We start from the raw sequence: 16,585 nt of genomic DNA on the forward strand, positions 1-16,585 counted from the left end.
ATAGTTGAATTACTTTGGAAAATTTTGCAACAATTTCTTCAATTTTTTCTACAAAATTTTAAACTAAAAAAACTAAACTTTTACAAATTTCTACTTACTTCTTCTAGACATCTCTCGTTAAAAGAAAGACCTTAATCCATGTCAGTACTATTATAGTAAACCAAGAACTTGACTTTCAATGCACTAACATAATCCTTCCAAGCTTGTACTAAATTAACAAGTTCAATGTTTTCAGAATAAAATGTTTCCACAACTTGATTAAACTTTTTGGATAATTTAACAATTGATTTGATTCTCTCCTCGTGACTTTCTGTATCTTGTGCTGAAGCTTTTACGGATAATTTCTTATTCAATTGAGTGTTCAAATTGGCAATAATTGTCGTGAACAAACTACCATTATCTCTCGTAAGCAAACTGGCTGCACTTTGCTGGTGGTGGGTAATAAAATGAACTAAATTTATACATGCCAATACAATAATATCACTTTGATCGTCACATAATCCTTGCTGAATTATATTCTCGGCAATATCTTCAAGATTGATATCATACTGTTGGATAGTTCCCTCATCCAAAGAAATTAATGAATATATGAACTCATAAGACAACTTTCTTATTTCCAAACCTTCATCAATGACATACTTATATGGGCCCATTGCAATAGTCTTTTTAAATGCTTCTTCAGCTTTTAAACATTGAAAAAGCTTAGGAAGAATGAGATTTTTCAAGTTTGGTAAAATGCAAGAAGGTTTATTATGAAGACCAGTCAATAAATTACCAACCACGATTTGTCTAATGTCCACATTTACTATATCTAGCCATCCAACAGCAAATTGGTTTAATGAGATTAACAAAGCGTCGTTAGCGTATGAGCCTTCGAGGCTATTAAGCAAAGTTTTCTCAACAACAAGAATTAGATATACAGCTTTGAGATTGGTTTGTCCCTCACATGCTTGTAATAATTTCTCTGCTCCTGTAGGTGAGTTATTTATAACCTTGCCTAATATTTCACCAGATCTCCTCAATTCCGCAATAGCAGAATGTTTGAATTCCACGGGATGGTTGAAGATACATTTCCAAATAAGTTCCAGCTGCAAAGCGTTACACGAATCGACAACCAGTCCTAAGGAGGTAAGAAGCCCATTTCTCACGGTGGCATTTTCAGAAGAAGTATATGCCTTTAACAAAATTGGGGTATTTGATTGGACGTCATTCCGGGCGATTAATGCTAACGCGGTAGCTGTAGCTTCAATATTAGCATCATTTGTAAGGGATGGATTCTTCAATAAACTTATGAGCAAATCTACTGTTATATCCTCGAGAGGTACTGCCTCTCCCACATATCCAAGGAAACGAATTGGGAAAGCAAATAAGGGGCTATTCACGTTGTTTGCTAAGTAGTGGAAAAATTCTTCCTTTCTCTTGATAACTTCCGCTTCATTGTTGCTTTCAACAACACAAATTGCCAAAATCTTTGCACTTGTCAAAAGATTGATATCTAAATTTCTTTCCAAATATGTGAATAAGCCATTCTCAAATCTACAACTAATTCTTAATAAATCATAAAATGTGGAATCATCGACATTAACTTTGCCATCATTAACCAATTGAACCATTGTTTGGAGAAGTTCAACCCTGAGTTGTTCCAGTTGAAAGATCTTACTGGAAAGAAGAATACATGATTGGAAAATGTGCTTATAGAGGGATTTGCTGGAATTCTTTAGAGATTGTATTAAATTCGGTAATATCAAACCACAATCTAATTCCAAAGCTGGGTATTTCTGTAAGCATTGGTTCATTATTCTCAAGGATCCCAAAGAAATATTTTCATTGTTAGAAAGGATCAAGCTACTCAGTTTTTCAATAATAAAAGTAGCATAATCTGGAGAAATTTCATCTGCTGAAATACCTGCAAATGTTTTATTGAGCACTTCGATGGTTGTTTTGCAAGTCCCTTCTAAGGTAATTGACAGCTTGAAAGTGTCCAAAATATCCTTTCTTGATACCGATAATCCATTCGATAAGGCTTGGCCAAGAGCAACAATGCAGAGACGCATTAATTCATTTGTATATTTCTTACTATTCATTACCTTGGAATGTAAACTGTCAGTTACGGTTTGTAATAACTCACTTGGAACCTCTTTTGCATCGTTGTGGTTGAATAACACAGTTAGGCATTCAACACTTTGGGCAATCATATTGAACGATTTATCTTCAAGATTTTTCGACAATACACTAACAATTTGCTCGAGAATCTGACAAGGGATATTCTCGAAGGAATTTAAGATGCTTGAAAAGAATTGCAAATAATCAATTGAACTGGAAGTGTCGATTTTTCTATCTTGAAAACACTTGAAAGATTTTTCTACAAGTTCTATTCTTCTGAATCTATTCAAACTCTCAATTAATTTCAATATAATAGGAAACTGATCTTCTCTGAGTTTGTCAAGCAGGGCGTTAATCAATGGGACAATTGCTTGGATATGAGTATACTTGTCTATAGGGGTGGCATTAATAATCGAAATTGCGGCTTTGACGGCCTCAATAACAACTTGATCATTAGCATCTTGAATTGGCAAAATTGGAAGAATTGATTTCGAAAGAACTTCAAGAGATTCCGGGAACCATTGGAGTAGTGGACGGACTAGCATTGCTGATTTAGCTCTTAACTTCCAGGAACCATCATTTTCCTCGCCATCATTTCCCTCTTGGTCGTCATCACTAAAAACGATATCTTCGTCGTCGTCGTCAAAGTCATCGTAGTCATTAGCATTTAAGGGATCATAATTTAAGAATGCCTTGAGCAAATCGATGACCTGGTTGCCATTTGCGGGTGGTAAGAATCCTTTTGTGGTTAAATCAATTAGGGTACCTAATGCTTCGTCCTTTAATAAATTCTCTTGTAAGATAAGATCAAAATCTAATTCATTCTCGTCTTCTTGATCTTCTTCTATAGATTTTTCAATATCAATGGTGGAATAAATGGTATTGTATATTTGTGTGATTTTCTCTTCTGAAGGTGCAATTCCTCTATTCAAGCAAACGGAATATAACTGAAACTTTACAAACAATTTATTATCTGAATTTGATCTTGATTCTGTATCATTAATTTCATCTAGAACCAAATCTATACTATGAGGATCATTTATCAAGTTAATAACTTTTTCTAATGCAACAATTGATTTCTTACTAATAATTCCTGCTTCGGTAAAAGACACATGAACTAAATAAACCGATAAAGAATGAAGTTCACGTAAAGTCAAAACATATCCAATCTCAACAATAATGTCGATTAATAACTCGATTGAATCAATTGATGCTTCTTTTCCCGTTTCAATAATTTTTGGAATTAAGAAATTCATAATGGAACGAGAAAGTTGAACATCAAATCGGTAATTGGATGCAGATAATTTATCAGATACGAAATCTGAAGTGTCTCTCGAATTTGATTGAGCAAATAATGAACGAAGTGCCATATTGGGAATTGAAGTTGTAAAACTTTTCAAATTGGATGAACCATTTTGTTTTCCATTACTTGCTTGTACCATAGAATATAATCTCTTAATAAGAGTTAAAAGACCATCGTTAGTTAAATATTTCACCATTGGTTCAAATGACTTGATAGCTTGATTTTGAACATCTGGATTCTGATCTTCCAACATTCTAAGTAAAATTGGGATGAATGCTTCCAATTGTGAAGCTAAAGATCCTCGTGTCAGGAGGGCGTAATCATTCTCTAAAGATTTACGGAAATCTTCTAAAGCCATAAATCTGATGTCAGGGTCGACATCCATTGCCTTATCCTTCAATGAATTGAAGTTTATATCCAGCATTGTTTATTACGAGATGGATTTGTTTTAATTTCAATGTCTTGTTATGATAAAATATAAAAGGCAACCAACTATACACAAAATTTGGATTAAGTTTTTGGTTGGTGGGCGATTATAGAGAGCGTGCGGCTGCGAGAGACAATGTGATAAATTTCTGTTGCCAGGGGCATATTTTCTTTTAAGTTTACGAAAGTTTTATACATCTACATGATTAATGATTAGATTATCCCTTGGCTTGACTTCTTCTTCTTCTTCTTCTTCTACTGATTCGTTATCTTCTTGAGTATTTCCTTTAAGTATGATATGTTCATCAACTAACTTTTCAAGAATTGCTTTACACCTAATTGCATATCCTAAATCTATTGAGGATTCTTTAGATTTATCATCCTCTTGTTTTTCACCTGTCTGCTCCTTCTTTCCTTCTTCTTCGGCTTCCGCCTTCTTATTGGAATCTAATTTCTTTGAAATTTCTTCTTCAATCTTTCTTTCAGCTTCTTCGTATTGAACATTCCATTTTGAAATAACATCTTTTAAAATTGGAATAATTCTATCTCTTGACCCACCTTGTAAACTTTCAATATATAAAAGTAATGCCAGTTCATATTCACTGGGGATTTCTTTTATATTCTTAAGAACCCAGTTTTGTTTCAGCTTATTAAACTTCCAATTCACTCGGTCAGTCTCATATTGCTTCAAGTATGTTAACTGGTCTTTCACCGGTGGAGGTGGTCTTTCACTTTTTGGCAACTTTATTCTTTTGGGAGGTTTCTTTTGAACTCTATTCTTAGTTTGTTGTGTCTTTGTCTTGTTACTTATCTTCTTGATTTGTTTGGTTGTTAAATCTGCATTTTCAACTCTAGTTGTAGTGACACTTAAAGAATCATTGTCAGCATCTTTCTTCACACTTAAACCTATTCTCTTCCAGGCGGGAACGGAACTCATTTCTCTTGATTAGTTTTTAGTTATTCAAAGGTAATATTATAGTTCTTTCCAATAGATAAATTATTTGATTGAAAATAACCCTCATCGCAAAATCCGGGTAATCAAATTAATTTTTCAGTCCCACTGAAAATTTGTTCTACCGTCACCATCAGTACTACGAATCTGATCGGCTGCATCCCATCTCCCTCTAATTATTTTTGTTCATTCAAAAAAGACTTTCGGTATCAATTTATTCATTTTATTAGTTCTATAAACTTTATATTTAGTGCTAACAATACACATTAACTATTAAGTAAATAAAATCATCTGTAGATCATGCAGGAGTAATAAAAATATAAACAACTTTTAGTTCACTTTCAATAGCTAATTAGTTTACACATATTCTTGCTATATCAATAAAATACATGGTTTGAGTCCGCTACGAGACTTTTAAAAAAACACTCGTAATGGATATAAGGATTGTATACATTGTTTCCCAAAGATGATTTACTTGAAGCCAGTTTCAGTTGGTTCTTGTACCAGCTTTTCTTTCATCTCCTGTTCCTGTTTTAGTTTTTCTTCCCTACTTTTTACCCAATCATTAAATCTTTGAGTAAGATCGTCGGCAATCTCCTTGGCGGTGGCTTGCTTGTCAGTCGATGATTGCATTTTTGCTAAAGCCTGGGCGATATAATGGAAGCATGTGGTGACAAATTCTCCAATCTCAGGATGTTCACCATTTGGATTCAAAATCAGTTGAGTTATTTCCAAAAGATGATTAAATTCATTTGAATCGAATTCTCCTGTTTGTGCATCTTGTTGTGATTGTTGCTTTTCGTTAATAGCTGTCATTGGGTATAAATGATTGATCGTCTACAAAAGGAAAGAAGCTGCAATTGTAATTTGTTTATTCAAAATAGAAAATCAAGGTATCTTTCATTTGTCGGTATTTCGCAATGTGACCCTACAAAAACAAATTTATGGTCAAATCCTCAAAATTCACATGGAATAAATAAATTAACCATATCGGGAATTTATTCTTAATCAGCCAGATATGAAACATTTTTCAAATCAATTGGCATATTAAGGTGTTAAATATTTATACAAATTAGACTATTTAGAACAAACTTATTTAATCTTCTTTCTTCTTATCTTCTGTTTCAACTTTACCAAGGCCCTCAACTTTACCAGCATTTTCAACCTTTCCAATTTCTTTTACTTTACCTTCTCCTACAGCCTTAGCATTTTCAACCTTACCAGTACCTTCAACTTTACCTGCGCTTTCTACTTTACCTGTTGCCTCTACCTTACCTGGAGCTTCGACCTTACCTTCAACCTTTCCTGCGTTTTCAACTTTACCTTCCACTTTGCCTGCTTTTTCAACCTTGCCTTCGACTTTGCCTGCATTGCCTTCAACCTTACCTTCTACTTTGCCTGCATTGCCTGCATTGCCTTCAACCTTACCTTCTACCTTTCCTGCGTTTTCTACCTTGCCTCCTACCTTACCTTCAACTTTACCTTCTACCTTGCCTTCCACCTTGCCTTCAACCTTGCCAGCATTTTCAGCTTTNCTACCTTACCTTCAACTTTACCTTCTACCTTGCCTTCCACCTTGCCTTCAACCTTGCCAGCATTTTCAGCTTTCCCAGAACCGCTGTGAACTTTTTGTTCAGTCTCTACGCTCTTTGAAACCAAGCTCTTGTCGAGGTCACCCAATTGACCGAATTCCTTTTTATCTTCTTTGCTCATTCTTTGTTGATGTTAGTTATAATCGTACTCAAGAAGAATAAAAAATGTGTAACATCGCTGGGGAGAAAAAAATTAGGGGGGTTATAAGGGGGGGGGTTAAATTAACACTTCGAAAATTATTAAGATTTTAGGCGGTGCTCAAGGATCCAAGAACTTTAGGCTCTCAAATCCCCTAAAGATCGAATCTTGTTAGTGAATGATCTTTGGTCAAGGTTACGTCAAGTGTTCTGATCATCATCATCATCGCTATTTTATGTTGCGTTTGTCTGGATGCTCTCATTTTGTTCAATTTAATCCAACAGAATTTTTCGTTCTGCTTTAGACCCACCCCCTTCCTCTTCATCGTCATTTTGCTCGTATAAAAATGTTGAAATCATTAAAGCTTAAACCTAGACTAATAATAAGCGATTGGGATGAAACCATAACCGTGAAAGACACAATAAGATTGGTAGCAGAGACTGCATATATTTTTAAACCAGATTGTACTCCATCCTTTGACCATTTCCAAAAAGTATACCTTGATTCATATGCCAATTACCAAGATTCATTTGGAAAACGTGACACCCTTCATAGAGAGATTGAATTTTTAAATGGGTTGAGGTCGGTTGAGAACTCTTCAATTGATAGCATTGTGGAACATAAGATATTTCAAGGACTAACTCCTGATCAATTTAAATCCCAAGCTCCTAAAATTGTTCTTCGTCCAGGTTTTATAGATTTTTTAAAAACATCCCAGAAGTTAGAAATCCCGTTTGTGATTTTAAGTGCCAATTGGACAAGTATCATTATAATTGAGTGTCTTAGATTAAATGGTATTACTGTAGATAATGACAAAATCAAAGTAATTACTAATGAACTTGAATTTAAACAAGAAAATGGAGAATTGGTAACTACAGGTGAATGGGATAAAAAGAGGGTAATAAGAATTTCTCAGGATAAGTTGCGAATTGTACGGGAGCTTAAGAAGGAGGAAGAGGAGGAGCTTATTTATATTGGTGATAGTTCCAATGATTTGTTACCTCTATTGGAATCAGACATCGGTTGCGCAATTAAGGACACTAAGCTTGCGTCAATGTTAAACTCACTTGGTTTAATTAAAGATAACAAATATCACATAGGGACATGGTCAGATTTTATACAACTATTATTAAAATAACTCGTTAATTTTATTAATTAATACACTTCTTTTTAAAGAGAGAGAAATTTTAAATACTATACGTGTACATAATAATTAGCGTCAATAAAAAAGGGTTTATTCTTTTCGTAAAAATACCTATCTCTGCCAATTATTGACTTGAGACATATATTGTTCTGGTACAACTCCACCTGGTATAGGAACATATTGAGCATACGGATATCCACCTACTGCACCTGGAACTCCTTGAGTCATAGGATATGGGCCACCTCCTGGGATCATTTGTGGATGAGCTAATGGAGAACGATGTGGACCACCATTTGGCCCCATTTGGGGTGTAGGTGGTGGCAATGGTCCTCCCACTTGAGGTGGGGCTTGATAGAAATATTGTGGTTGTTGTTGACCCGCAGGAGACCAAGCTTGTTGTTGCATTTGTTGTGGTGCTGGTAATTGAGGTATCATTTGGGCCAGTCGTGGTGATTTTCCTGCTGGAATTGGATAAAAGTAATGTGTACCGTTTTGTTGAGGTTGTGACCCAGGTGGTGGAGGACCTTGTTGATAATGGTGCATTGGCATTTCTTGTTGTGTTTGATGGACAAGGGGCCCTTGTGGACTTCCCTGTAATGGTTGTCTTTGAATAGGTAATGGGGTTGTCTGTTGTTGCTCTGCTTCTCTTTGTTGTTTTAATTGTTGCTGTTGTCGTTGTTCTTGTCTTTGTTGTTCTTGTTGCTCTTGCTGTTGTTGTTGCTGCTGCTGTTGTTGTTGTTGTTGTTGCTGTTGTTGTTGGCTCTGTATGTAGGACATTCTTTCATTTGGTGAAAGAGCGACTAGATCACGTAATAAAAATCCTGGTACATCAGGAGGATCTCTCAAATCAGGAACTGGACCCTCTTTTCTAAATGCCTTTGCCAATGCTTCGGCTCTAGCTTCAAAAATACTTGCATTTTTTAAGTCACCGATAACTTTGAAACATGCAGCTGCTCTAGAGCATGCATCAGATGCATCCTCTAAATGATCATCACAACGTTCATATACACAACTTAATCCATCCCAAGCAGTTGCAGTTCCTTGTGATCCATCATCCATTTGCAACCTTAATGCTTGGGAATATGCAGCTAATGCATCTGGTAATTGTTTTAATTCCAAGTATAACTTACCAACTGCTAACCAAGTGATTGGGGAGTTTGAAGCACGACGTAATGCTACTTGATATGAATCATAAGCCAATCTAGGTTGATCAATAAATGAATAAGCTCTACCGAGAAGGTACCAAGGCAAGAAATCACCTGTATCGGAAGCAGTATTTTGATTTAATTCCTTTTCTGAATCTAAATCGATAATCTTACTTAGTAATTGTATTGTGAATTCGGCACTCTTTCTTCCTTCTTCTGTGTGTAATAATAACAAATAAGCATGAGTCATCAAAATTCTTGCTGATGTCCCTACTCCAATTTCGGCATCCTCACAGGCTCTGATTGCTCCTGCTATGTCATTTGCTCTTTCTTTAGCCGTTGCTAATGCACACCATAATGCGATATGTTCGTCTAATCTTGCTAATGGAGGTGGTGGTAGTGACAATGTCGCAGTCAATTCTGCAATCGATACTTCGATATTTCCGTCAGCTGCAGCTATTGCTGCTAATTCGGCATGGGCAGCTCTTGCTGTTTCAATGTCGGTAGTAGAAAAATTCTTTATTGAGTCGGGTAAAATAGATAAACAATGAGTTAATGAACCTGTTGCATGACTTCTTGCGCCAGCTCTTATCAATGTCTGTGCACTCAACAACCATAATGATGCGTCTTGTGGAGTTAATTGTATTGCTGTTTGAATAGCTTGATGTGCCTGGTCGTTCAATCCAATTAATAAATAGCATTCGGCTAATTCTTTGAATATGGATGCTTCTTTCAATAATTGGGGGAAAGCTTCAATCGATGCATTTAATTTCTCGATTGCTGATTGAGATCCAACGGTCTCGTTCATACTAATATCATTTAAACGAAGTGAGTAACTTAACCCACATAATGCTCTTGGGTTTGATGGATCACGATTAACGGCATTTTCAAATGATTTGGTTGCAAGAACTACTAGACCTAAAGTATTGGCACAATTACCACACGTCACCCAAGTCTCTGTTGCTGCAGCATCGTACTCTGTTAAGGGTACTTGGATGCTTTGCCGTTTCACTCCTTGTTGTAATGATTCTGATTCACTGGGTCTCTTAGACATCGTAATATATATTCTCTTTTCTTATTTGTTTGATTAAAGGCTGTGCTCAGGTAACCAACCTCTATTTTTGATAATAATTCGTTAGACTTGATCTCGTGTAAAAGGACTTTTTTGTTGTTGCTACTTTAACGTTCACGCTGTAAATATTCTTCTGGATTATTTTTTGCAAATAAGACTTACAGGTTAAAAATATGTCGTTTGTTTCTTCTGTTTGTTTGTTAACTTAACTGGTTTGATGTCTCTTTGTTAATAACTACCAACTAATCAATAAAGAGCAAAAGAAGTAAAAGATGAATATGTGTTTTTTTTTTGAGTTGAATTGAATGATTTTTGGCAAAAAGGGAAATTCAAGAATTCGCAGAAAAAGTGTGAAGCAGGAATCATGAAAGTTATTTTTATTTTTTTAATTATTATTATTTAATAATTTTAATTTCTGATTGTTATTGCTTAAAAAATATTGAAAAACTCAAACTTCCGTTCAAAACTTGGAAAAAAATATAATATTTTTGTGCATTGTTAAGTTTCCACTCGAACAATTAAAAATATTATATTTTTTATGCGTCAAAGAAAACATAATTTTCCGATGGAATAATAGTTGAGGGAAAAAATAGGAGACATTGTGAAACTTCTTTCTGACCTTACACAAGAATCTTGTTACATAATTGTTTAGTAATCATTTGCCCTGAATAATGTTTAAAGGATTTCGGACCCATTTTTGAATTTGAATGTTGCGTATATTAGGACATGGAATGTATTTCCGTCTTGGCTTTTAAATTCAGGCATCATTTATTGGTTTTCGAAAAAGATTAAATCAAAAATTAAAGTTTATACGTTAACTTGCATGCATATAAATATTTTTTTTTGCTCTAAATTTTAAATCTTAGTTTTTCTTTTGTTGGTCCCATTGTCCGAAGAACAAAATTATTATTTTTTAAATGCATATACTTTTAGATTCAATGCATAATAGAGCTGCATAAAAAATATTCCCCAGTTAAGATTATTTTTTTCTGCAACAGATCTGTTACATAGCACTGATCTAGATTGATTTCACAACAGACAAAAAAAATATTTGACCCCCTCAAAAATTTGTTAGAAAACAATTAAAAAAAACTAAAAGCTTATTAGTTTCATCTTGAGATTGAAAATTATCATCCATTGTATAGTAACTGCAAGTGCGGATATACTCTCCCTTTGTTTAGTAATAGTAGCATATTGTATTGTGAAATAAGGAACATTCATTCGTAAAGCCCATAATAATAAATAGAAGTTGAGAAATATGCGCCAAGGGGGGGCGAGTTTTGGAATGTAATTCTTGAAACGTAAATTTACCACCACATCTTGGCGTTTAAGGTTCGGAGTCACACACACTATAGTAGAACTACTTACGTTTGTTATAAATTAATCAAGTTTCTTTGACAAATCGTATGAAGCCATTCACGAAGCTGAAGGCATTCATGCTCTTTTTGCGGGTTGTCAAGTTCTTATCTCTTGTCGAGTTACCAAGTTATGTTTATTCTGATACGAATGGATGGAGAATATTTAACCTATTTAAGTTATGGTTCCACCACAAGTATTTTCAAAGTTTGGAATGCAAGGAAAAAGGACATTTTGGGTTTGAGAATATTAGCCTTTCAAAACTTAGAATTATAAACAGATCTTTAAACTAGAAAGGTTAAGTACAAATTAACAAAAGCTTGCTGCCATCTTCTGCTAAATCAAACTTTTGGGACAAACTGTGAAGGCCTAAAGTTTTCCAGAAAAGGGAGCCCTGTTACCGTTTGTATTTTAGGGTTTTGGCTGCTTTATTATGACGTGTAATTTCTAAATCGAACTCGCCGAGGGCCACGTTTGAAACCTTTAAAAAAGAAAGGTAAGTACCCTTTAAAATTCATCAAGATCTCAGTTAATTACATGAGCTTCTCTAAACTAGGTTGGTCGTTTCAAATGTAGGAAGCTCTTCAATTTAGGAATTGTTCCCTCATGTGTTTTTGATTTTTGTAATTCTCGGTATAATTCTGAGGTTTAGCGAAATTGAGTAACCGCGTGGTGACTTACAAAAAAATATTTTTTATGCAAATTGACAAGCTTTATCTTTTAAAGTTTAAAAGCGATATTTTTTATAATTATTAGTTTTACTTTGGAACTTTATTTTTTAACAACTGGAAACAAAAAATTTTAGTACAAAAGTGGGGGAGGGAAGGAGAAGTCGATGATGAGATGATCATGCAAAATTTTCGTTTGGGTTTAAATACATAAGCGGCATAGTATTTCCCTTCTCCTCTGAAATATGAAATTGATGAAGAAAGATACACTAATTGTAAGTTTATTCGGAAGTATAAAAAAAAAGAATGCCCTGTCGAACAAAGGGATGCATTGTTAATTGAAATGGATTTTGCTAACTTCTTATTGGCTTTCTCGAAGAATTGAAATTTCCTTCCTTGCTTTTAGCAATCACGGATTCCCCCCATTTACAGTATAACAAGAAATTTCCCACAAATTTTGTACCGATAAGTGGTTGTGCATTTATTCGACGACGCCACTTTTGCTTATAATTATTTTTTTCAAGTGGATTAAACGGACCGCAGAAATATTTTTTTATGTATCAATTATAATATTTTTAAGTTAATTCAGTTTATTTTTTGGTTACTGAATTTTTATTTGAACAAAGAAGGTTTTCTTTGGAAATTCAAGAGAAAATTATTTATTCGTATTTTTAACTTTTGCACTTTTCATTTCTTGTGTGGCATACAAATTTCAAAGTTGCATTGCAGGAACAAAGAAACAAAACTGCATTCGCTTACAAAGACGAAAATTGCATGGTAGATTCAATTCAATTTATGTGTTAAATTATTATTAATTGTACTAATTTTTTCTTGTTGAAAAAGGGGAACATATATTGAAGCGAACGAGAATGCAATGACTATTGGAAGCTGTATCTTAGATGTGGACGTGGTCGTAAGTTATACCTGTTCATGGTAGAGATATGAATTTTAATGTCAAAAATGAAATTAAGAAAGAAACTTTTCTCTCGACAAGTTTTGAATACCATACATACACGGCAAGAATATTTGGGAGTGCATGTAGATGCAGTTTGCATGAAGCTTAACCAGGGGCATAAAAAATTCCGCGAATGAAATGTCCCTTTCGTTTGAATTTGTTTTTTTAATTTATTTATTAATTATTATTTATTTTGCACCATCTCTTTTTTGATTTTGATTAACTTTGGTTTCTATTGAGTATGATCGCTTGTTAATTGTGGCAGAACTGCAAAGCTTGCCTTTGTTTTTACAGAGGATGCCGATGGTGAAGGATACATTGTCAGAGCTCACTGTTCACCATAAGGAAAAGCATTATTTTTTTTTGTTTGATTTTCCTTTTTCTTTACTAAAAACGAACAACAGCAAAAAAATAATCTAAATCTTGAATATAAAATATTTTACATTATATGCAACACAGGAGAGAAAGGGCTTCTAAAAAAATAAAAAGTTCAGAAAAAATAAACCCAATTTTACATTTACATTCCCCAAATTGATTCATTTTATAACAATATATTCACTGTCCACTTCACAGACCCATACTGAATGGTTTTAATTAAATGAAACCCCCTTTTGTATTTGGTGTGAGGTCTTTGGAGATTAGATAGCCAGTATGGATCATATGAGCTTAGAGCAATGCTAGTATCGGTTGTTGTAAAGCAATTTACCCATTCTATGTGTATTATCGCAACAGGAAAACTGAACCATGCAGTTGAAACCTATGGTTTGGAATTTTCCTACTAAGTCAAAAGGCGTTCATAACTTAAACACGTTCCAAATAAATAAACAAATTGTTGAATGTCGTATCTGCAGTTAGCGGTGTCTTTATTAAGCTCTAGATTCTTTAAAGTATTTTTGATAATTCAAAACTTACTCAACGATAGATTTCTGTCAGCGGTAGAGGGCTTCTAAACAACAGAAAAGTCCCGTGTTTTGGGTGTTTGGTTGACGTCACAATAGCATATGGTTTGATTAATCTGTATGGTTGGGGTGTTATCTCTAGTATGTAATTAATTAAAAAAAAAAATAATAGTTCAAGAAATTATAAAATTGCTTGTGATTTCAAGTTTTAACTTATCTTTTCTGATGAATAAATTATTTTTTAAGATTATTTTTTAATGACTGAATAAAAATAATTATCTTATTTTTTATAATTTAATTCGTCAACTCTGTTATTTTTTTCTTTTCATTATGATGCCAACATGCATAATTTTGATTTTACTGTACCGTCACATTTCATACATAAGCTTTTCCTAAAAATATTTTATTTTTTCAATGTTCTATTTATTTAACGTAAATGAACTAAAATTCCTTCGTAAAAATATTATTTATTTTTTAAGGAGCTTTTTGTTTTTGTCTCTTCTTTACTTCATAAATTATCAATGGAGTACCCGTTATTCATTCTTCACCCACCCCTTAACAATATTTGAAAAAATAAAAAAGAACGCTGAATACTTTTGATTCTTCAACATGGCACTTCCAGATGATAATAATCTGATAATATAATTGTCCTTATCATTTACGTTCTTTAATTAGAGCATAATTTGGTTTTTGTTCCGAGTACACGACCTCTGCGACCTCATCCCACCAAGCCGAAATAGAAAGAAAAAAATTAATTATGAATCAATTCGATTAATCTGAATCATTATTTCCCCATATTCCTCCATAATCCAACTATATGTTTACTAGGGTTATTAAACGGTCGTTACCAAGAGTATTTGTGCGGTTTAATTCTTCAACCTTTCTCCCGTTTCTAGCTATAACCAAATGTAGGTCATGTGGGATCGAATTGCAAAACAAAGATAAGAATAAGCCAGGATATTATTATTCTTCACAAGAAGAGGAGGATGACTCGGGTGAGATAAAGAAGCCTGTTAGGGATGTGAATCGAGTATATGGTTCATTCCTTGATAAGTTGGATGCAGATGATAAAGCCTTGTTATTGAGCAATAATTTCTCTTCTCCTCAAGGTTTAAAAGAAGTCAACCGAAGCAATGATTTATATACATCAAAAGAGATGGCAAATAAAGTATATGAAATAAAACCTGATGAAAGTTTGAAGGAATGTGTCAGATGTAGACTGGTAACATACCGATCAAAGTTTGAAATTAATAAAGATAATTTCCCCATTCATGATTTAAATACTGTGATGGCAACGATTCCAATGAAGTCCCCAGTGGTTTACGTATTTGGTGCTAATGATTTCCCAATCGGTATCAATCCTGATATTTTCAGATATCGTAATCCCAGGGATGTTTTCTTTGTAATGACAAAGTCTGATAATTTATTTGAAAGAAATTCAGCATCTGAGAAATATACAATCCTGTTTTTGAGAGATTATTTGGGTACCAAATATTATGTCCCCCCTGAAAATGTATACGTCACTCTGGGGAAAGAAGGTTGGAATGCGGCAGCTTTATCTGTTTTCATTCCTGATCTGGCATATCTTGTTGGGAATACCAACTGTGGTAAATCTACTTTGATTAAAGCACTTATGTTATATAATGAATTGCAAAACAGACGAGAACAAGAATCAAAGATTCCATATATAGTCAGACAAAAAGGGAAAAAGAAGTTCATTCAAGAATTTAATAAAAAGGTAGGTCCTGGCGTTTCATACGTTCCTGGGTTTACTCGTGATATTATGCCAATTTTAATTGATGGAATTAAGACAATTTACGATGTACCTGGTTTCACATCAAATGAAAATATTCATGAATTCTATCAATTGTTTAAAACTGGTAAAATGCTTTCAGGTATTACAGAGGGCGCTCAGACTTATAAACAGGGTACTTATAAATCTAGGTATCAATCATTCAAAGGTTCACAGGTGGTTAGTATGGGTGGGATTGGTTATTTGACTATCCCAGAAAACTCAATGTATCAAATAAGAAATGTTACAAATATAGATTTGCATAAATTCTCAAGCTTACAAAAAGCTGTAAACTCATCAATCGATACACCGGTGGCGCTCGAAGAGAAATTCCTTATCAATCATTCAAGGGAAACATTATCCAATTTTGATAAGTATATAATTCCACCATATTATGGATCGATCGATTTGGTATTTGAGAATATTGGATATATGAACATTAAACCAGTTGGTAGAAAGAATACCAATGAGTTAATGACTTTGTATATCCCTAAGGGTTTAAAAGTTGCTATAAGACAACAAATCATGGATTATATTGCCAAATCATTTAGTGGATATGATGCAAGGGGAAATAAATTGAATAAAGAGAATTATTATGACAAATCTACGTTTGCACTTAAATCTTTCAATAATAAGGAACCATTTGCAAGTGAATTAATTCCAGGTAAGGGAAAGATTACTGACTGTTTGGAGTGGACAAGTGAGAATGAACAAGAACAAAAATTAAATGTAAAATTGACTGATTATGCCCAGCTCAATATGGTTTTGGATGTACCAGAAGAACACATGTACGATGACGCTTTCGAAGTAAATGAACAAAATAAATATAGGTTTTGGTCTGGAAAGTTTTAATATAAATTAGTCTTGTAAATAGTATATGGGTGTATCTAATTTATATGGACGTTTAAATATATAGATTTGACCGTTGTCACTCTAATTGATTGGAAAAGTTAGACAAACTACGAGGAAGAGCATACAAGAGTTCGTAAATCAATAGGCATTCGCGTCCACCACTGCCCAAGGCAAATTTGATCTTGTT

The 16,585-nt window shown here is 33.9% G+C and overlaps 7 protein-coding genes across 7 annotated transcripts; 2 read left to right on the forward strand and 5 right to left on the reverse strand. All coding sequences in view use genetic code 12, as the record gives it.

Annotated features, from left to right (window-relative positions):
- Positions 1-131: 131 nt before the first annotated feature.
- Positions 132-3,830, reverse strand: TIP120 (Tip120p; the record flags this gene model as incomplete). Its single annotated transcript, XM_049409293.1, has 1 exon — positions 132-3,830. One exon carries the CDS (start codon positions 3,828-3,830, stop codon positions 132-134), a length of 3,699 nt encoding a protein of 1,232 aa, XP_049261485.1.
- A 192-nt stretch (positions 3,831-4,022) lies between these two features.
- J8A68_005249 (uncharacterized protein) lies at positions 4,023-4,769 on the reverse strand (the record flags this gene model as incomplete). The annotated part of the gene is made up of 1 exon (XM_049409294.1): positions 4,023-4,769. The coding sequence occupies one exon, from the start codon at positions 4,767-4,769 to the stop codon at positions 4,023-4,025; it is 747 nt and encodes a 248-aa protein (XP_049261486.1).
- Positions 4,770-5,255: 486 nt separating this feature from the next.
- J8A68_005250 (uncharacterized protein) lies at positions 5,256-5,600 on the reverse strand (the record flags this gene model as incomplete). Its single annotated transcript, XM_049409295.1, has 1 exon — positions 5,256-5,600. One exon carries the CDS (start codon positions 5,598-5,600, stop codon positions 5,256-5,258), a length of 345 nt encoding a protein of 114 aa, XP_049261487.1.
- A 280-nt stretch (positions 5,601-5,880) lies between these two features.
- J8A68_005251 (uncharacterized protein) lies at positions 5,881-6,497 on the reverse strand (the record flags this gene model as incomplete). The annotated part of the gene is made up of 2 exons (XM_049409296.1): positions 5,881-6,266; positions 6,329-6,497. The coding sequence occupies 2 exons, from the start codon at positions 6,495-6,497 to the stop codon at positions 5,881-5,883; spliced, it is 555 nt and encodes a 184-aa protein (XP_049261488.1).
- A 364-nt stretch (positions 6,498-6,861) lies between these two features.
- On the forward strand, positions 6,862-7,653 carry J8A68_005252 (uncharacterized protein; the record flags this gene model as incomplete). The annotated part of the gene is made up of 1 exon (XM_049409298.1): positions 6,862-7,653. The coding sequence occupies one exon, from the start codon at positions 6,862-6,864 to the stop codon at positions 7,651-7,653; it is 792 nt and encodes a 263-aa protein (XP_049261489.1).
- Positions 7,654-7,770: 117 nt separating this feature from the next.
- Positions 7,771-9,858, reverse strand: TCC1 (Tcc1p; the record flags this gene model as incomplete). Its single annotated transcript, XM_049409299.1, has 1 exon — positions 7,771-9,858. The coding sequence occupies one exon, from the start codon at positions 9,856-9,858 to the stop codon at positions 7,771-7,773; it is 2,088 nt and encodes a 695-aa protein (XP_049261490.1).
- Positions 9,859-14,571: 4,713 nt separating this feature from the next.
- Positions 14,572-16,398, forward strand: J8A68_005254 (uncharacterized protein; the record flags this gene model as incomplete). The annotated part of the gene is made up of 1 exon (XM_049409300.1): positions 14,572-16,398. The coding sequence occupies one exon, from the start codon at positions 14,572-14,574 to the stop codon at positions 16,396-16,398; it is 1,827 nt and encodes a 608-aa protein (XP_049261491.1).
- Between the last annotated feature and the right edge of the window lie 187 nt (positions 16,399-16,585).

Source organism: Hemisphaericaspora subhashii (genome assembly GCF_019202705.1).
Source record: "Hemisphaericaspora subhashii strain CBS 10753 chromosome Unknown scaffold38, whole genome shotgun sequence".
Classification (NCBI taxonomy): domain Eukaryota; kingdom Fungi; phylum Ascomycota; class Pichiomycetes; order Serinales; family Debaryomycetaceae; genus Hemisphaericaspora; species Hemisphaericaspora subhashii.